We start from the raw sequence: 22,090 nt of genomic DNA on the forward strand, positions 1-22,090 counted from the left end.
AAGTCATGCTAAGACTTTGGGGATACAATATGTGTATGTTTATTTATTTAGTTCTTTCAGTCATGACCCCATATGTGACCCCATTTGGGGTTTTCTTGGCAAAGATCCTAGAATGGTTTGCCATTTCCTTCTCCAGCTCATTTTACAGATAGGGAAACTGAGGCAAGCAGAATTAATTGACTGTCCCAGAATCAACTAGCTAGTAAGTGTCTGAGGTTGGATTTGAACTCATGAAGATGAGTCTTCCTGACTCCAAGCCTAGCACTCTGTACACTATGGCACCCCATAGTTGCCATGGATGTGACATATCATGTGTATTATATATGTATATTTGTATGAATCCTAAAGTAATATTTTATGCTCCCCTCACCCTAGCAGAAATGGCCACTGCTCACACCTGGCAGCTAAAGCAGGGTTTCCCATAGACAACCTTGAGCTTGGGCCTCTGATTGTCTCTCAAGCTTTTTCTTTCTTTTTCTGAGCATGGGTCACTAAACAGTGATTCTGAGGTAGAACTTGTAAGTTTGAGATGTCTAGTCCCTATTTCCCTCAGTCTATGCTTGATGTATTCTGGGAAATGTTCCCTAGAGCTTCTGTAAGTGCTTCTTAGAGAAGATGAACAAAGATGAATACGATATTCATATTCATCTGAATATGAATAAATAAAATATGAATATAATAAATATATAAAGATATAAAATATGAACAAACAGAGCAGACTAGAGAGCCCCTGGAAGCCCCCGTTGAATATGTTCCATGTATATCGAGTATCTTCCTATTTCTTTCAGGGACCACCCTAGATAAATGAGCCACATATAGGCATTGGAGTATAAAGAGTCAGAGAGGTTTTTTTTTTTTTTTAAAGCCTTTCTTTTAGGTCCCAGGTTCCCCTGAGACTGAACAGTTTTTTTGCATGATCCCAGAGTCCAGAGCTTAGGAAGAGCGAGACAGTGAGCACCCCTTGGCCCAATATCTCATCTAGACCCATGTGTGTTCAGTCCTGTGGGACACTGATGTGCTTCTGCCATTCAAAGGATTTGAACAGGAGCCCTTTCATGTCACTGTCTTATTTCTGAGCTCATCAGCCAATCTGCTCTCAGCACCCGTCAGCCACAGAGAAGTGAGGCAGACAAAATTGGTTCCAAGGGTGTGTTTGGAGCCATTGTTGTTAAATTTTCAGGGTGAGCATTTACACCTCAGAAATTGGCCAATGCTACAAATGGTGGCTTGCGTTATTTATTGTTTGATTGATTATCTAGATTACGGAAAGTGATGGAGAAAATTTTAGTGATATAAACTATGCTTAAAAAATGTACTGAGCATGTTTTCTAAAACAAACAAATAAACAAAAGAACATTTACCAGCACATTCCTGGTTGGTCCAGAGAAACAAGGTTCACACATGCTACTGGGTGTGGGGGAGCTGAAGTTAAGTGACTTATTCAGGGTCTCACAGCTAATAAGTATCTGAGGCTGAACTTGAACTCGTGTAAATGAATCTTCCTCTCCAACTTAAACCTCCCTTTCATCTCTGGATTCATGACTGCAGATAAGGTTCAAAAGGAGTCAAGCTCTTTTACCTCAAACCTTACTGTGTTGGATCCTGATTGTGGACCAGAGGAAATCACTTAACAAAAGCTTTGGTGTGACTTTAGACTAAAGCTAGAACAGCCAGAGTGCTAGTATGGAAGGTCTGGGTTCAAATCCAGCCTCAGTCACTTCCTAGCTGTGGGACCCTGAACAAGTCACTTAATTCTATTGAGCTCAGTTTCCTGCCCTGTAAAATGGAGCTATTAATACTTGCATGGTTGTTGCAAAGATCAAATTAGAAAATATTTGTAAAGGTGCTTAGCACACAGCCTGTAATATAGGCACTATATATGTTAAATATGTGTTTATTCTCTTCCCTTTTCCCAAAAAAAGAGTTGGAAGGTGCTTAATATACAGGATAGATCATCAGATCAACAATTTATTTCCTTTACTGCCTAAGAAATACTTAAAAAATACAAAAGATTCTAAAAACTTTATTGATACTTAAATGTTACTTATAATTATGTTCATAATTATATATTATAATATTATACTCTAATTATATATTATAATTATATTGTTAATTTAATATTATACTTTCTCAGGAGGCTGATATTGAAAACATTAGAGCCATAGCTAGCACATAGCCTCACTTATATTTTCTGTGAAATGCAAAAATCTTAAAAAACTTTTAAGATTTACAAAGTACTTTACATATATTAACTTATCTGATTCTCATAACAACACTATGAGGTAAAGTTATTATTAAACCCATTTTACAGAGGCCCAGAGAGATTAAGCAACTTATCCAGGATCACAGAGCTGGTAAGTGTCAGATTCTATTTGAAATGAGATCTTCTAAGCGCCAAGTCTGGACTCTATCAACTGAGCCATTTCTAATAGTGAACCGCATTAGTGTTATATATGGGGCCACTAGGTGGCACCATAGTGGATAGAGGGCCGGGATTGGAATCAGTAAGACTGCTCTTCCTGAGTTCAAATCTGACCTCAGTCACTTCCTAGCTATGTGAAACTGGCTAATAACCCTGTTTGCCTCAGTTTCCCCATCTGTAAAATGAGCTGGAGAAGGAAATAGCAAATCACTCCAGTATCTCTGCCAAGAAATCCCCCAATGGGGTCATGAAGAGTTAGACCATGATTATATATTTTACAGTCTTAAATGCATCCCAACATGAGAAAACTCATTACAACTCATTCTATCACTTTAATGGATGTTATAATAATGGGTGTGGGAGATTGCTGGATTTCAGCAATTTCATTTGCCTCCTCACTGTTTGAACAACTGCCTTCTGGTCTGTGCTTTTGACAAGCCAGAAGAAGGGTTAGATGCCAAGAAAAAGAAAAGAAAGAGGAAAAAGAAGGATATGGGGATACCTAGAGAGCAGAAGTTCTTAAACTGATGAAGAAGTCCAACTATATTCATGGTTGGGGGTAAGGGAGAACAGAAGCACCATTCAAGCTTTGCTGGACTTTTCCAAAATGCTGAGCTTATTTCTTAAGAAGTGGCCAAGCCATCCGTTCAGCACTTCATAAGGTGTGCTCCAAACTCTGGAAGCCCCGGTTGAACATGTTCCATGCTTCCTATACCAGTATTTACACATTTTGTTAATATATTGCAATCCCACCACCCTTTACTTCCTACTTTCAATGAATCAGGTTAATATGGAATATATTAGATAGATATAATATTTTAGAACTGAGGCAATTCCTCCCTTGGAGGAAAAATCTCTTAAATGCTTCTTGGAGGACTATGTTGGCTCTGGGGTCATCATGCACTGGTTTATGTACCTGAAAGATCCTGATAAAACTGAAGCTAACCAACTATTCTCTGGGTCCGAAGACTTCAAGATCATTGTATCTTCCAGGCGACGGAAACTATATTTGGGGCTGCAGGAGTGGAACCAAGCATCTAGGTTACAGTCCCAGTAGATCTCAATGCCCACAATTCCACCCTGAAAAAGAGAAACAGAAAGTAACATGAAGGATTGCTAAGCATTGGAGTTCACCAGAATAAAGCAAGTCCTCTGTTTTAGCCGAACCCATCTACACTTTCTCAGCATCACACTTGGTAATTTTCTGTACCTTTGCTTAGGCTATTGTCAGACCATGGAGTTCACTCTTTTTTTTTTTTTTTTTTTTTTTTGGCTGAGGTAGTTGGGGTTAAGTGACTTACCCAGGGTAACACAGATAGAGGAAGTGTTAAGTGTCTGAGACCAGATATGAACTCAGGTCCTCCTGACTTCAGGGCTGGTGCTCTATCCACTGCATCACCTAGCTGCCCTGAGTTTAATCTTTTTTTTTTTTTAATAACTTTTTATTGACAGAACCCATGCCAGGGTAATTTTTTTAAGTTTATTTATTTTTATTTTTATTTTTTTTTATTTTATTAAATAACTTTTTATTGACAGAACCCATGCCAGGGTAATTTTTTACAACATTATCCCTTGCACTCACTTCTGTTCCGATTTTCCCCCTCCCTCCCTCCCTCCACCCTCTCCCCAAGATGGCAAGCAGTCCTATACATGTTAAATAGATTACAGTAGATCTTGGATACAATATATGTGTGCAGAACCGAACAGTTTTCTTGTTGCTCAGGGAGAATTGGATTTAGAAGGTATAAATAACCTGGGAAGAAAAACAAAAATGCAAACAGTTTACATTCATTTCCCAGTGTTTCTTTGGGTGTAGCTGCTTCTGTCCATTTTTGATCAATTGAAACTAAGTTAGATCTTGTCTTTGTCGAAGAAATCCACTTCCATCAGAATACATCCTCATACAGTATCGTTGTTGAGGTATATAATGATCTCCTGGTTCTGCTCATTTCACTCAGCATCAGTAAGTCTCGCCAATCCTCTCTGTATTCGTCCTGCTGGTCATTTCTTACAGAACAATGATATTCCATAACATTCATATACAGGATGAATATTATGGAATATTACTGTTCTGTAAGAAATGACCAACAGGATGATTTCAGAAAGGCCTGGAGAGACTCACATGAACTGATGCTGAGTGAAATGAGCAGGACCAGGAGATCATTATATACTTCAACAACAATACTATATGATGACCAGTTCTGATGGACCAGGCCATCCTCAGCAACGAGATCAACCAAATCATTTCCAATGGATCAGTAATGAACTGAACCAGCTACGCCCAGAGAAAGAACTCTGGGAAATGACTAAAAACCATTACATTGAATTCCCAATCCCTATATTTATGCACACCTGCATTTTTGATTTCCTTCACAAGCTAATTGTACAATATTTCAGAATCTGATTCTTTTTGTACAGCAAAATAACGTTTTGGTCAGGTATACTTATTGTGTATCTAATTTATATTTTAATATATTTAACATCTACTGGTCATCCTGCCATCTAGGGGAGGGGGTGGGGGGGGTAAGAGGTAAAAAATTGGAACAAGAGGTTTGGCAATTGTTAATGCTGTAAAGTTACCCATGCATATATCCTGTAAATAAAAGGCTATTAAATAAAAAAAAAAAACACATTCATATACAGGGTAAGTTTTTACAACATTATCCCTTGCACTCACTTCTGTTCTGATTTTTCCCCTCTCTCCCTCCACCCCCTCTCCCAGATGGCAAGCACCTGAGTTTAATCTTAAGAGAAAAAGAATGGAGGAAAATAGGTCTAACTTTCTGTTCTAATCAATCAATAAATATTTATTAAACATCTAGCTAGGCACTGGGTAAACCAAGACATAAGTGAAACAGTTGATTCCTTTAAGAATTTCACATTCACAACTCGTGTAAATGAGTCTTCCCCTCCAACTTAAGCATCCCTTAAACAACCAAGACATAAGTGAAACAGTTGATTCCTTTAAGAATTTCAGATTTCATGAACTGATGCAAAGTGAAATGAGCAGAACCAGGAGATCATTTTACACGGCAACAAGACTATAAAATGATCAATTCTGATGGACTTGGCTCTCTTCAGCATTGAGATGATTGAAACCAGTTCTACTTGTTCAGTGATGAAGAGAGCCATCTACACCCAGAGAGAGAACCATGGGAACTGAGGGTGGAACATAACACAGCATCCTCACTCTCTCTGTTATTATTTGCTTGCATTTTGTTTCTTTTTTCTCGGTTTTTCTTTTTCTTTCTTCTTGATCTGATTTTCTGATTGTGTGAAGATATACACACATATTGGATCTGGCATGTATTTTAGCATATTTGGCATGTATTGGACTGCCTGCTGGGTGGGAGAGGGAATAGGGGGAAGAAGGGGAAAATTTGTGGCAGGGAGTTATGCAGGGGTCAATGTTGGAAAAATTACCCATGCATATGCTTTGTGAATAAAAAGCTTTAATAATAATAATAATAATAAAAGAATTTCACATTCTGTAGGAAGAACACAATATTCATTTATTCAAAAACCATTTCTTGAGGCCTTATTTTACGCCAGGCACCTGGGGAACTAAAAAAGAAAACAGATCCTGCACTCAAGGTGACCCTATAGATTCCATTTGTCTGTGTCTTCACTCTTGCTCTTCCCCTGAGAAAAGATCACAGATCACCCCATCTCTACCTCCTTGATCAGTTAGAATACATTTTTCCTAATCCCCACTCTTCATTCTCCCTCCATTGTCTCTCTTGAGGAAAAGGGGAAGGAAGATACTTACCTAGCTGATCACAACCACAAATCAGAAAGAAAGCCTTATGATTTGTCTCAGTTCTGCCTTTGGAAGTATATCTATGACATCTATTGAATAAATAGCTCATAAAACAGGCTTCTAGACAGTTTCCTTCACACACCACATCCAGATATAGATCCTCACTTATATTTTCTGCGAAATGCAAAAATCTCCTCAGAATTGACCCTCCTTTAGAGAACTCACAGACCAACTGCTTATCTAAACCAGTCGCATTTAATTAAAAAAATAAAGCCTCAAACAAAAAATCATGTACAAGTAAGGGATCTGTGTAAAAAGGAATAAAAATCTCTAGGGGAAAAAGAGAATCCCCACCTTGTCTAAGAGAGGGGAGTAAAAAGAAGAGAGAACATGTTGTCAGCTGCTTGCCCTCATGAGCAGTATGTGATATGTCCTCTGGCTGCCACTGCTTACTGGTGCCTGGTTGGCCTGTGGGAGACAATCTGCTTTCACGCAGTTTCTGCTCATCTCTCCATGCTCTCAAGCTTTGCATGGCTACTAGATCTCATTTTTCTTCCTTCCAATATTCTGCGTAGCTGTAATCACCAACTCCCTCACGCAATGGAATCATCTCTGTAGTCGCTCAGAGGCTTTTGGAAGGGGCTACATAAGTATATGCAGAATAAATTAAAAATCTCTAGGTGGCAGTTATAATGGGCATAAGTAGTGGGGGGTTTAGGCTTCTTGTACAAAATAGTGTTTCAGTTACATCTTGAACAAGTTAGGGATTCTTTGAAGTAAAGGGGGAAAGGAGTGTGGTCTGGGAAATGGGGAATGGCTGGTCCAAGTCCTTAACTACAAGGGCAATTAGGCCTTTGCCCACTGGCTTGTGGAATACCTGTACTGCTTATATTTATGGAGGAGAATTAGGAGAGGTCTTACCTCTTGGGCATGATATCCAAGTCATCTGGTCCCTTTTGTGGCTGTCCCCACTTTATATGGTGGTTGCTACTGTCTATTCGTTCCCCTCCTAACTCTGAACCAAATTCACATAAAGATGTCTGGAAAGATATTTTTCATAGTAAAATGGTTCTACTTACATGAACGGCCACAGATGAAAAATTGGCCCCTGTTTCCTGTAAAACATCTCCCAACCGGAAAATTGGACAGTCTGGTCTGAGGGTCTTGTGAAATGTACAGTAAATGTTCGTTTCAGGCAGGATATTTCTTCTGCAAAAGTAAAAAAGAGGTACTGAATCACATTTTTGGGAAAAGTTGTGCCCACTTCCTTTTTAGTAGTGAATGAATGAATGAAAAACAATTTATATGTTTGCAAGGGGAATGAAAAAAAAAAACCCTACTTACGTGCCATAGTTGAACCCTGGGAAGTGAATGCTGTTCTTTATGAGGACGGTAAAGTTTTCAGCACTGGCCAGGACTGCCGGCCTAAAACAAGAAAATACAGGATGTGTTGTGGTGATCATTGTCCAGCACCAGCTAGGGAAAAGTTGGGACAATTTCCACAAAAATACATATGGGAGCGCACTTTGTGCAGAAATCTGAGCTAGCTCTGGGATGTGGAGCTGGGAATATCGTACAATCAATAAGACACAGTCCTTGACAATTAAAGACTTCACATCTGAGTAAGAAGGCAGATGCTTCTTGTTCAGTCTTTGTTACTTCATTTTTATGTTTTCTTAGCAAAGATTGTGGAATGGTTTGCATTTCCTTCTCTAGCTCATTTTACAGATGAGGAACTGAGGCAAAGAGAGTGACTTACCCAGAGTTACACAGCTAGGGAGTCTTTAAGGCTGGATTTGAAAATCATGAAGATGAATCTCCCTGATTCCAAGCCCAGTGCTTGATTTACTGTGATACCCATTTGCCCTGGGAGGCAGGACACATATAAACAATATTCAGTCCAGTTCCACAAATGTTTATTATAGGGATCCTCAAACTAAGGCCCATGGGCCAGATGCGGCAGCTGAGGACGTTTATCCCCCTCACTCAGGGCTATGAAGTTTCTTTATTTAAAGGCCCACAAAACAAAGTTTTTGTTTTTACTATAGTCTGGCCCTCCAACAGTCTGAGGGACAGTGAACTAGTCCCCTATTTAAAAAGTTTGAGGACCCCTGAGAGCTTATGTGAAGGGCACATGGAATCAATGACAACTGGAGAAAAGAAAGACCTGCTCTTTGGGGGAGCTTCCAGCTAATTCTCATTTTTTCTCCCATATCTTTTTAATTTCCTTCTCTGTATCACCAATCTTGACTTCAAAGGGCTATTGGATGAGGATGCCTTCATTTTCTCAACGGAGGAGTGATGGACTAAGCCCAGGATGAGGCAGACATGGCCAAGTTTGGTTTTGCTTAGATATTGTAGTTGGGGCTTTTCAGTCATTTTTTACTCTTCAAATGTTAGACATTCTTTGTATAATTAAAAAAGGAAAAAATACAACATTATTTAAAAAATTAAATTAAAAGAAAAAAAGGAAAATCCCAGAAGGGGTCATGAAGAGTCGGACATGACGGAAACACCACCACCAAATAACACCACCAGCTAGGCAAGTATCTTTCCCTTCCTGGGCCAATCAGTTAATAAACATTTATTAATTGATGTCCTATTTATGCCAGACATTTTGCTGAGCTAAGCACTACAAATATAAAAAGAGGCAAAAGATTACCTCTGCCCTCAAGGAGCTTACAATCAAATATCTGGTTGTCAGGCAATTAGATGGTGCAATGGATCCTGCACTGGCCCTGGAGTTAGGTAGACCTGAGTTCAAATATCACCTCAGATACATAATACTTAGTAGCTGTGAGACTTTGGACAAGTCAACGCCTTGCCAAAAACAAAAATTTAGTTCTCCTTGTAAGGGGATCAAGAATAAACCCTTTTTCTAGCTGGATTAACATTTCATTATCATCTTATGATTAGAGCCTGGGCGTTCTATAATTACATCAACTAAGAAGTAGATATGTGGGTAGGATAGGGGAACCACATGTTTTCTTTCACACAAAATGTACATATAAAATAAATAGAAAGTTATTTAGGGATATGGAGAAGTACTAGTGGCTTCCTGTATATTTGCCTTGCTGAGTGTTCCCCACCCACTGTCTTGACTAGGTTCGGCAAAAATCTAAGAAAGCCTTAATTTAAGCTCTATCAGCATTGTTCAAGGAGATTCAATTCATTAGTATATCAGAAATGTTTTACATGACAATATGTATATGTATATATAAATAATAGGTATTCTATTTTTTGACTCTTTAATGGATGGGGCATGCAGTGGAGGGAGAGAAAGAATTTGGAACTGAAAATAAAAGTTAAAAATGAACAAAAAAGCATAAAAATTCATATATGCATTCTTTTTTCAACAGATATTGAAATAGTACCTTCTGTGTGCCATATACTAGGATAGGAATAAATCCATTCTGCTTCATACTTACTGAGGAGTCTTCTTTCTTGCCTCTGTAGGACACCAGGTAGAGACTTCGCAGGTCTTTTGGTGCTTACAAACATCTGGGAGGTCTTGGATCTTTGGGTGGTCCTTGGTCACATTATATTTTACACATTTTCCCGTTTGAATCCCTATTGGAACGATACCATTGTAAAGTCATTGCTGGGAAGAGTAGAATGGGATGGTAGGAAGGGAACTGGACTTGAAAACAGGAGAGATCTGTGTTCAAATCCTAGCTCTGCCACATACTAGGTTTGTGGATCTACCTCTTCTGAGCTTTGTCACCTTCATCATTAAAATGTGGCAGCTGAGACCCTATAGCACCCACTTTACTGGATTTTTGTGAGGTTCCGTGGAGATATTACACCAATCAACAAGCATTTATTAAAGGCTTAGTGTATACTAAGCTTTGGAGATCCAAAGAAAGGGAAAAAAAATCCAGTCCCTGCCCTCAAGTTGCTTACATTCCACTTTGCTGGTTTTAACTGGATGCTCCTTAGTATCCTGTTCTCTAACCTCTACTTTTCTGCCTCAGAGTATTATGTTGTCTGTCTTTAGACTGTAAGCTCTTTGAGGGTAGAGATTATCTTTTTGTTAGCTGAATCCCTAGCACATTTGTTGTTGGTAGTGATTTTTTTCAGCTGTGTCCTGTTCTTCTTGACCCCTTTTAGGATTTTTTGGGCAAAGAAACTGGAGTGGTTTGACATTTCCAGCTTATTTTGCAGATGAGGAAACTGAGGCACACAGGGTGAACGAAGTGACTTGTCTAGGATCACCCAGCTAGTAAGTAGCAGAGGCTGGATTTGAACTCAGGTCTTCCTGACTCCAGGTTCAACATTGTGCTACCTAGAAGCTCCTGCCTTTAAAAACTAGACATTCCCAAGAACCCAGAGGCAGAAGACTGGGTCAAAGGATTTATTAATAATAAAAGTTCAAAGGTCACGGGAACATAGAATTAGAACTATATGGTTCTTTAGGAACTGTTGAATCCAACCTATCATTTAAAATTCTCCCTCTGTATGACATTTAGCAAAGCATTTAATGCTTCTGGGTCTCAATTTTCTTATCTGTAAAATGGGAGGGTTGAACTATATGACCTGGAGAGATCCCTTCTTGCCCTAGATCTGTAATTCTTTGTTCACAGAGGTAACAAGTTGCCATGGCTGAGATTTGAACCAGGGGTCTTGGACCCCAAAACCTCATTCTCTGCCTTGCCCCTCACCCCCTCTCTAGTTAAGCTGCATCCACTCTCATTTAGCAGGCTTTGCCATTTTCTGGAGCATGATTCAGTTAGGGGACTTCCCTCCATATAAAAGAGTTTTTGAAAGATCTTACAAGCCATAGGTCAGAGGACCAATCAATAAGCATTTATTGAGCACTTTGCATGGGCAGGGCATTCTGCTAATTGTGGGACTCTCTCTTCCCTTTGGATTTTGTACTTGATACCCACCATGCCAGGGTTAATTTATCTCTTTCTTGATGTTAATAATCAGAGCCATTGAAAAATTAATGAAATAATCAAGTTGTTACTTATTTTAATTCCATTCAATAATCATTTATTAAGTAAATGCCAGACTCTGGACTAGGAGCTAGTGACACAGAAAGGAAAAAGTAAACAGTCTCCATGCTGGCGGAGCTTACATTCTATTGGAGGAATGGAACGTTTCTTCAAGAATTGTGCTATCCCTAACATATATTGCCGACTAGGGGAAGGGAGGGAAGGGAGGGGAAAAAATTAGAACAGAGGGTTTTGTGGGGTGAATGTCAAAAATTATCCATGTATATATTTTGAAAATAAAAATATAATTAAAAAAGTATATACAAAAAGAAAAAAAAGAAAGTATATATATTAGTTGAAGAAAAAAAAAAGAATGTGTTGTACTCTTCCTAGATCTTATACACTGGTCTAGTGGCTGAGAATAAAAAGATAAAAGGAACTTGTTTTTGTCCTCAAGAGGCTTCCATTGTCTTTTAGACACTGTGCTCCACTGACATAGCCTTTGAAAATTCAGGGTCCCCTGTACATGGCTTTGGAGTAGAATTTGGATGATAAGAGTAACAATAATATATTATAGAAGGATTTGAGATTGAAGACTCTGAGTTCCGACAGAGGCTTAAGTGGGAGTCTATGCCTAAAATGAGGGAGTGATATGCCTAAAACGAGAACTTCTTTATCATACTGGATTTAGGGTCTTAGGAATAGGAAATAACATGTACCTTTGCTCAGTGGATCAGTCCTCCCCTTTTCGCAATCTTTATCCGAAGAACAGCAAGTCTGGTTGGTGGGAAACTGCAGGATAAGCCACAAGACAAGAGGATATGAGAGAAAAGCGTGGGATTTCAAGTCAGGTACACTGGCTTCAAGTTCCAAATTTTCGGGTCTCACTAGCCCTGTGACAAACTTCAGTTCTTCATTACCTAGGGAATGGGGACACCCATATTTGTCCCATCAACCTCATTATATTGTTGCCTTAAAAAGTGTTTTATAAACTTTAAAGGGTTATACAAAGTTACTTTTTTCCTATTAAACTTATTTATTTTTAATATATTTTGCTTTATGAACCATGTTGGGAGAGGAAAATCAGAGCAAAAGAGATAAAAAACAGATAAAAGAAATGAACGTAGCAAGTATTGATTTACATTCAGTCTCCTTAGTTCTTTCTCTGGTGGCAGATGGTATTTTCTATCCAAGTCTATTGGGATTCCTTTGGATCACTGAACCACTGAGAAGACCCGAGCCTTTCTTTCATAATTGATCATCGCAATTTTTGCTGTTATTGTGTAAAATGTATTCCTGATTCTACTTGTTTCACTCAGCATCAGTTCATGTGAACAGTTACTTTTTAAAAATATCCCTCTTATACCTAAGCCATCTTCTCACATTCTTTCCCTCCATCAGAACCAAAGGTTGTGCCATGGAGGAATCTCATGGTGTGTTGTATTTAGGCTTTTAGCTTCACTCTATAGCCCAGCCATATCTTGCTGTAATGGATGTACCCTCTCTAGGCCCAATTTCCAATTCTAGGCCCATGAACAAACCAGTTCTGCCATTGCCCTTGGAATCTTTGCTCCACTCAGCATCATTCCAACTTCCCAAACCAATTCGCCTCTCCCTGGTTAATACTGCCCTATATGTATCATCTCCCTGTATTAGATGACAAACATTTGCATCTCTAGTGCTTAGTGTGGGGCTCAGTCTGTAATAAAGGTTTTTTCATTGCTTCACTCACCATTTTTTCATTTTTAAAAGGTTTTGGAATGGTTTCATTCAATGAGATCTGGAGAGAGCCTTAGAGATGATGGATAAGTGGACTAGTTTATGAAAAACATGGAGAGGTAGAACTAATAAATGATAGAATCAGGGGGATTTAGGATTGGTTGGAGTTTGAAGAGTAATCCTTAACTTCCAAGGAGATCTCCAGCAGAGGGCTCTAGGGATCGTGCTTAGCTCTAAGTTACTTAGTATTTTTATCAATGATTTGCTATTGTTTTGCATTTTAGTCCTATCTGTCTCTTTGTGACCTCATTTGGGATGTTCTTGGCGGAGGTACTGATGTGGTTTGCCATTTTCTTTTCCAGCTCATTTTACAGATGAAGAAACTGAGGCAAACAAGGTTAAGTAACATGCCCAAGGATTACACAGTAAGTGTCTGAGATTGGATTTGAACTCACATCCTCCTGACTCCAGAGCTGGTACTCTATTCATTATGCCAATTAGCTGCCCAATCAATTACTTAAATAAAGGGCTAGATGGAATAGTATAAAAATCTGTGATTGGTACCAGACTAGGAGGGAAAGCTAATATAATGGATAACAGAGTCAGAATACAGAAAAATGGACTAGGGCATTGAACTCAATTTGTGGGTCCTCAAAGGCAAATCTATCTCCCTGAAGACTTATACTAAAAAAAAGGAAAAGCATATTGAGTTGTATTTATAAGCAAAAGAAGTCAGAGGCTAGCAAATTAATATACTAATACCATGCACAAGGAATTATCAGAATTAAGGAGAAAATAACAATTCCAATACTAATAAAGCAAGAAAAGAATATTGAGTTGTATTTATAAACAAAAGAAGTCAGAAGTCAGTAAATTAATATACTAATAAATTAATATACATGCACAAGGAATTATCAGAATTAAGGAGAAAATAACATAATTCCAATACTAATAAAACAGGAAAATATTGAGTTGTATTTATAAACAAAAGAAGTTAGAGGCCAGTAAATTAATATACTAATACCATGCACAAGGAATTATCAGAATTAAGGAGAAAATAACGTAATTCCAATATTAATAAAGGAGGAAAAGAATATTGAGTTGTATTTATAAACAAAAGAAGTCAGAGGTCAGTAAATTAATATACTAATACCATGCACAAAGAATTATCAGAATTAAGGAGAAAAAATATAATTCCAACTAAAATAATGACTGAGTTACTAAATAAACGGGCTATCCTAGATAAGATGGACCAGCCACATGACACCATTTGGAGTTTTCTTGGCAGAGATACTGACGTGGTTTGCCATTTCCTTTTCCAGCTCATTTTACAGATGAGGAAAGTGAGGCAAACAGGGTTAAGGGATTTATCCAAGTCATACATCTAATAAATGACTTCAGGCCTAGTGCTCTATCTATTGTGCCCTGTAGACCTAAGTTCAAACCTGACTTCACGTACTTCCTGGATGTGAGACCCTGGACAAGTCACGCATCTTATATATCTGTAAATGGAAGTAATGATGGCCCCACACTCCTAGGATCATTGTGAAGGACAGATGAGATAATATTTCACTTAGGATCCTGAGATTTTGCTTTTTGAGCTTGCCAGGAGTTTTGTTTATTGATTAATCAAATTGATCACATTCTCTTAAAACCCAAAAAGTATCCTGTTCTCAACCAACTTGTATGTAGGGCACTTTGAGACCTTGCGGTAGAATAAAATGTCAGCAATCCTTGCGGTCCTTCCCTTCTCTGAAGAGGATACAAAGCAGGGCTGAGCTCCCTGTTGGGCTTGGCATGAATTGGGTTGATCTATTGGGAAGGGCTGGCAAGATTCAGTTTACCTCTGGGCTGTAAGAATCATCAGGGACCCCCATTGTCATTTCCTAACTAAATGGTGCTAGAGTATCTATGGCAGAAAGGCAGCTCAAACGGAAAGCAGACCTCAAATTCTCAATGCTCTAGGTCAAAGCTTCTTAAACTGTAGGGCGCAACCCTACAGAGGATCCCATAACTGAATGTGGTGACTGTGAAAAATTTGGCAACAGTAAAAAGATATCAAATATTCAGACATTTTTAATGTAAAAATAAACAAGTACATCCATTTCATTAACATGCAAATTTGCTTTCATCTTTAATAAATGGCAAAATTATATCTATACCAAAGAATTGTTTTAAAATGAATTTATGATTTATTGTCAGTAAATGTTGGATTTGTAAACCTGTTTTATATATATCCATATACCTGGGATTGCATAAAAATTTCTTGGGCTTAAAGGCATCATTAATGGAAAGTTTAAGAAGCCGTGCTATAGGCTACTCTCTGGGACCAAAAGTTTCTGGGATGGTACAGACATCTTCTGGAGGGTATTTAACATAAGGGAATTTTATATCCTTGGGAAATCCCAAGCTAGCCTTTATTTCAATTCAATAAACATTTATTAAGCACCTACTATGTGCCAGGCATTGTGTTAAGTGTTGAGGTTACAATTAATATAAATATTAATATAAAGAAAGACAGTTCCTGCCTTCCTTGAATATGTAGAGTGCTCATACTCATTTCTTATTATTTTAACCTCCTTTCCCCCAAAACATACACATATGCACTCACACACTCACCCTTTTCAGAAACCATGAAAGATGTGTCTCAACTCCAGATCGCACCCTTCCTGCCTCTACCAGACCTGTTTGTTCAGGTTTCCTCATGGGGTCCCCATACCCTTTCAGAACCTCCCTTACCTCTGGACAAATCCCCTGCATCTGGCCTTCTGTAGTTAGAAAGTTGGTGATCACAAAGAATGAATTTCCCTGAGGAGAAAAAGAGCACAGAAATTTCAAATGCAGGGAATTTTTCAACATTCTAGATTTTCATTGCTGTTAATAATAATAGCGGAAATGTTATCATCAATGAATAAAAAGACACTTATTAAGCACCTACTGTATGTCGGATACTATGCTAAAGTGATAAGGATAAAAAATAGTATGTCATATGAGGGAAGATAAAATATCTGGGACAGGTATTTTGGTGAGAGAATTTCCGGGAGTTTTTTAATAGAATTATAAAGCAAATTATGATAACACATTGGCGAGAGTATTCTTAAGGGAAAACTATTACTTTCTTTATTAAGAACAAGTCTGGAAAAATGTGGTGACAAACATCCTGGTAGAAAGAGGGGCAAAGTCATGAACAGCAGAACAGTCTTCAAAGTAGGAGCTGGGGTCAGATCAGCCCATAAGGAGGGTGGGTAATGGATGGTATCCCATCCTTCGAAGACAATCAACCATGGTACTCCCTAACCCTACTCCAGCCCTAACTCTCACCCTAGTCAAAGTCAGGGAATGGCCACAGGTAAGGTTAACCTAGGTTCGGAAGTCACATTCGACAGGCACAGGCTTAAAAGGGGGGTGAGTACAAGTTTAATAATTCCTTGTGCATGTATATTAATTTATTAGTATATTAATTTACTGACTTCTGAAGTCTTCCAGGTGCAGGATGCTCTGTGTCAAGAGACCCACCAAAGAGAATATTTGTCCATTCCTTTAGGATGTCTCAGTTTACGCAGGGAATTGACCAAACATAGGTCAGCAGTAAAAGAAACCCACTGATCAATGCACAGGAAGGATGGCTTTCCCTACCTGGGCTTCCTGGTATTCCATCAGATTGTGTTTTCAGGAAAAAAAATTACACAAGGGACATGGATTCTTTATACTCCAGCATTCCCTTTGGTGACCGCATGGTCATCTCTCAAGAACAGATAAATTTAGGAGAGACTTTAGATTTCATATGGACCAACTCCCCCATTTTAGTGATAAAGAAACTGAGGCAGACAGAAGTTAAGTTAGTTGACCACAAAACTAGGATTCATACGAAGCTCTTCCTGACTGCAGGCCCAAAGCTCTGTCCATTATGTCAAGATGCTCTACACTGCTAAACTGTAAACTCCCTGAGGACAGGAACAGGATTTCATTTAAACCTTTGTTAGCCTTATTGCCTAGTACAGTTCACTGATCTATAGTAGGCATGTGGGAAATGTTGATAAGAAAAATAAATAAGCACATACAGCATTTTCCAAAGATTCCTTTGTTTTCAAGCTAAATGTATTTTCCTTTTGATATGAATGTCTTTCTGAAAAGGCTGTAAATCAGACATATTCATTGTCATTTTAACTTAATTCTATCTTAAAGAAAGTGATAGTAAAGAGTCAGGTGAAGAAAGCTTTTGCAAAGCAATCCATTGTCCCTTAATCTGGGTCTGGGTGAGCATGATAGATCTTTTCAGGACCCCTACACCAAGACCATCCCTCTCTTTTTATTATTAGGAGATATCTGAACTAAAGCACAGAAAGCAACCAATTTTCTGAGCTTGACATAACAACAATACTTTGCACTCATCCTCTGGATGATCTCAGCTAGAGCAAAATTCCAAAATTGTTTCTCACGAGCACCAGAGGGTCTCTGAACTCAGACAAACCCCTGTAGTACCCATGTCCCCATCATCAGGTTCTGCTTTGAATCAAATTTATCCTTCATTAACAAAGCTGCAGCTTTCTGTGTGGCTATAGGTAAATGTACTGAGATTTATTTACACTAAAGTGCATCTCCTACTACAGAAGGCTCCTGCAAGTAAGTCTTAATTTCCTTCCTCCGACCAAATAAAGAAAGCCTTTTGCTTACGACCACTGTTATCTCTTCAGTTTTCTTTCTTTCTTTTTAAATTTTTTTTAAAAAATTATTTTTAGAATTAATATGTGAGCTCTCTAGTTTTTGTGGTTTATTTGTTTTTTTTTTCAAGAGTAAATATCAGTTGCAGAGCTGCTGTGGTTCTATGGTCATTTGTTAACACACTTGACAATTTTGTGCTTGTTCTCTCCCGTTCAGTGAATGATGAGGGGTCCACCTACATTAAGTTCTTTGGTTAGGGTCTCCATGCTCTGGCTCCTAGATGGAAATGGGTGAACTTTTGATACAATCAAAAAAGTCTTTAAACTACATAGACTTTAACCCAGTGTTAACCGTAACGAGACATATGCCCCAAAGAGATCAAAGAAAGAGGAAATGGCTTCATATCAACAAAAATATTGATTTTTTTGTGGGGATAGAAAACTAGACTAAGGGGATACCCATCAAGTGAGGATTGGCTGAACAAATTATGAATAGATGAATAGAACAAATAGAATAGATTCTATGTGAATAGAATAGAATATTATTGTGTTGTAAAAAAAGGATCAAAGAACCAGCTACACCCAGTGAAAGAACACTGGGAAATGAGTGTGGACCACAATATAGCATTTTCCCTCTTTCTATTGTTCTTTGTTGCATTTTCCCAGGGTATTTTTTACCTTCTTTCTAAATCTAATTTTTCTTGTGCAACAAGATAACTGTATAAATATAGACATATATTGTATTTAATATATACTTTAACATATTTAACATGTATTGGTCTACCTGCCATCTAGGGGAGGGGGTGGGGAAAGGAGGGGAAAAGTTGGAACAGAAGTGTTTGCAAGAGTCATTGTTGAAAAATTACCCATGCATACATTTTGTCAATAAAAAATATAATAATAATTTTTAAAAAAGAACATATTTATCTCTGCAAAAAAGAAATATAGAAATATTCATAGATATGCTTATATACAAATCTATAGGTATCATCTGAGTATGTGTTCAGATATTTAACATATTGTTGCTATTATTCAGTCATTTAATAGTGTCAGACTCTACTTCACACCTTGAGGTTTTCTTGGCAAATATCCTAAAATGGTTAGCCATTTCCATCTCCATTGTGTCCTCATTTTAGAGGCGAGGAACTCAGGTAAAAAGGAGTTTAAATGACTTGTTCAGGGTCATGAGGCCGAATATAAGTGAGCCATTCGCTGCATAGATTTTTAGTTTTTTTGGTGGGAGGAGACAATTGGAGTTACATGACTTGCCCAAAGTCATACAGCTGGTAATTGTCAAGTGTCTCAGGTGCCATTTGAATTCAGGTCCTCCTGACCCATTAACTGGCGTGCTATACCCTGAACCACCTGGCTGCCCCTTATTACATAAATTTTTAAATTATAGCTTTTTATTATGCTTTATTATTATTTATTATTTTTACAGGACCAAGATTCTTGAACTGATCCTGGGGTAAATGATTTGTCTGCCAGATTTTTTAATGATTCTGATGTAAGGTTCCTGCTAACTTGAGAAATAGCTTATGGATTCAGTTGCTTCATATTCTCTTTAGGATTTTGTCATCTCGTATCTAACCGTAAGCATGTAGTATGGTATATTTGGTGTGCCAGGGCAAATGCTAACCTTACAAAATCTGCTTCATTTTTAATATATTTTTTAAATTGTGAAAAAAAGGATCAAAGCAACTGTTTCAGAGAAACCTGGGGAAGAGCTTTATGAACTGATGCAGAAGAAAGTGAGCAGAATGAGAAAAGTTTATACCATACATAACAATTGGATAAGGAAAATAAATTTGAAAGATTTATAAACCGATTAACACAATAACCATACAGGATTTTGCAGGCCCAATGATGAGGAATGCTGGTTAACTCTTGACAGAGATGTGATAAGTTCACGGTTCAGAATAAAAATATATATATTTCAATGTGGCCAATGTGGAAATTTGCTTTGAATGACTATGCATCTTGGATATAAGGGTTTTGTTTTTAATTTTTATTTTTTAATGAGGACAGTGAGAGAGAAAAAAAATAATTGTTAATTGAAAAAAAAATTAAATTAAAACAAAGACCTTTGAGGGCTGAGAAAGTTAATACCTAAGGAGACTGAGTCTTGTGCATGGGAATTCAGGAATTCTCACCTTCAAGGAAAAGGTGTAATCTGCTGGGTCAAACACTCTGGTCTTATTCCCTACAGTCACCTCTGCTATTCCTTTAACTTTGGTGTGCACGGAGCTGATCAGAGGTTCCTTGCGCTGATACAATTTCTCACTCCACAGACAAAAGCTGAATGAAGTAAGAAGAAAAGACAAATAACCATAACAAAAGAACCCAAGTTCTTTTTCTAATTGAACTTGCCCTTTCTTAGCCTTAAAATTTGTGGAAAAGAGAGGAAGGAAAAAAAGATTTCTAGACTAACGAAATTTCAAGGCTAGAATTGTCCTTATTCAATAAATATTTGTCCAGAATGTGTCCCTTTTCATTATTCCCCCTTCTTTTAATCCAAGCTTTTTTCAACATTCAGCTAAGCTATATAGCCTCTTTCCTATGTATCTTTCCTGATATTTCCAGTTCTTCATATTTACTTATCTATGTATATATTATGTCTCCCAGTGGAATGTAAATTCCTTGAGGGTGGGGACTGCTTTATTATATATCACTTTCTTTCACACACTCCAAACTAGTCTTCTTGCAATTCTTCACATAGGATACTCATTCTCCCACCTCCAAGCCTTTGTATTGTTCCACCCCCCACCCCCCATACTTGGGATGCATTTCCCCTTCACCTCCACTTCTTAGAATCAGGAGTTTCCTTCAAATCTGAACTCACCTTTGATATGAGACATTCCCTGATCTTTCCCAGTTATTAGTGGCTTCTCCCTTCATCACCCTGAGTAAATTTCACATGATCACTAATAATAATTAGCTTGTATATGGGCATTTAAGGTTTACAAAGCACTTTACATGTATTATCTCACTTGATCTTCATGACAATTCTGAGAGATAGGTACTATTGATATCCCTCATTTTACAGACGAGAAAACTAAGACTGAAAGATATTAAATGATTTGCCCAGGGTCACATAGTTAGTAAGTGTCTAAGGCTAGATGGAATTCAGGTCCTCCTGATTCCAATTTTGGAATCCACTACCCCATCTAATTACTTTAATTACTGTACTACTATCCTAGAAAAGTATGTCAATGAGATAGTATTTTATATTTTATTATTATTTTATATATAATGATGTATTTATATAATTATTCATAATATATTACATTATTAACATATATAATATTATGTCATATAATATATATGTTAACATAATATAATATTTATGTTTTATATATTTTACAGGCAAGAAAACATAGTGTCAGATAAGGTAGATGCCATTTGACCTACATTTCATTCATTCAATTGGCAACAATTATTTATTAAATTTGGGCTCAGCATTTCACATAGAGGAAAAAAGACACAAAGTCAATCCACCAGGATTTATTTTTGTGCTGGACACCAGGATAAGCTAAGGTGGACCAGTCCATTACACCAACTTCTAGTGGAGTTCCATGGAGAAGGATGGATTTGTGGGATGGAGTAGTTAAGGCCATTCGTTAGGTAAATGGAATGAGCTGGGTTTTGGGTGATGGATAGCATTGGATAAAAGAAAGGGAAGACAATAAAGGAAAAGGGCAGTGTATGAAAAAAGGCAAGACTGTTGGTGGTGGTAAGGATAGGAGCTGCTGGAGGAGAGGGATCTATTCAAAGGAGCAGAAGAACATAGGGTTAAAGAGATAGATTGGGGAATTACAAGGCAAATGTAGTTTAGGGTCACAGACTTACCAAATGTAGATGATGATGATCACAAAAATGGCCCACTTCACACTCCCATACCAGATGTTCTGAATCGTAACAGCTTTCTCAGTCTGAATACTGAACAGACCAGTAGAATAGCACCAATCCTTTAGGCCCTTCCTTGCCATCAGGACAGGGGGTTTCTTGACTGCCTGCATGGCGGCAATAGTGATGGTGGAGGGTGCTTAGAAGTACCTCTTCTTCTGTGCTGTCAGGGCTGACTGAACAAGGGCAGTGTTACCACTTAAGAAGCACTTCTGTCTTGATTTTTGACAATTTTGTAGAACACTTTCAGTTTTGCTTAAGAAGGAGCACAGCACCTGGCAGGGGGAGAGATTGATCTAGGGATAAAGTCTTCTCTGAGAGTTTGCCATTTAGACACACCTTGATCTTTGCTCTGGTCAGAACACAACAGATAGAGGAGAAAGAGAGGGGAGGAGAAAGGGGAGGGGAAGGGAAAGAGAGAAAAAAAAGACACTAAAAGACAGAGAAAGAATAGAGAAACAGAAATGTGTAAGAGAGAGATGAGAGAGAGACAGAGAGAGACAGAGATAGGGAGAGAACCACACATACACACAGAGACAGAGACAGAGAGAGAAAAGGAGGGAAGGAGGGAAATAAATGGATGGATGAGAGAAAAAATGGATGGCTAAAGAGAGAGGGAAGAAAAAACAGAGAGGAAGAGAGAGATGCTAGATGGATAGATAGATTGATAGATAAATCCTTTATT

At 37.9% G+C, this 22,090-nt stretch overlaps 1 protein-coding gene across 1 annotated transcript in view; it reads right to left on the reverse strand.

Moving 5' to 3' along the window:
• Positions 1-21,837, reverse strand: part of LOC100922880 (P2X purinoceptor 7) — a 31,261-nt gene extending 9,424 nt beyond the window's left edge. The window contains exons 1-8 of the mRNA XM_012542411.3: positions 21,349-21,837; positions 19,653-19,797; positions 15,578-15,646; positions 11,839-11,911; positions 9,611-9,752; positions 7,527-7,607; positions 7,262-7,391; positions 3,339-3,502 (exon numbers count right to left, since the gene is read on the reverse strand). Coding sequence (XP_012397865.1) covers positions 3,339-3,502; positions 7,262-7,391; positions 7,527-7,607; positions 9,611-9,752; positions 11,839-11,911; positions 15,578-15,646; positions 19,653-19,797; positions 21,349-21,518 — 974 coding nt within the window. The 5' untranslated portion in view covers positions 21,519-21,837. The remainder of the gene's footprint in view (positions 1-3,338; positions 3,503-7,261; positions 7,392-7,526; positions 7,608-9,610; positions 9,753-11,838; positions 11,912-15,577; positions 15,647-19,652; positions 19,798-21,348) is intronic.
• Positions 21,838-22,090: the final 253 nt, after the last annotated feature.

The sequence above is a fragment of the Sarcophilus harrisii genome, chromosome 1 (genome assembly GCF_902635505.1).
Source record: "Sarcophilus harrisii chromosome 1, mSarHar1.11, whole genome shotgun sequence".
Taxonomy (NCBI): domain Eukaryota; kingdom Metazoa; phylum Chordata; class Mammalia; order Dasyuromorphia; family Dasyuridae; genus Sarcophilus; species Sarcophilus harrisii.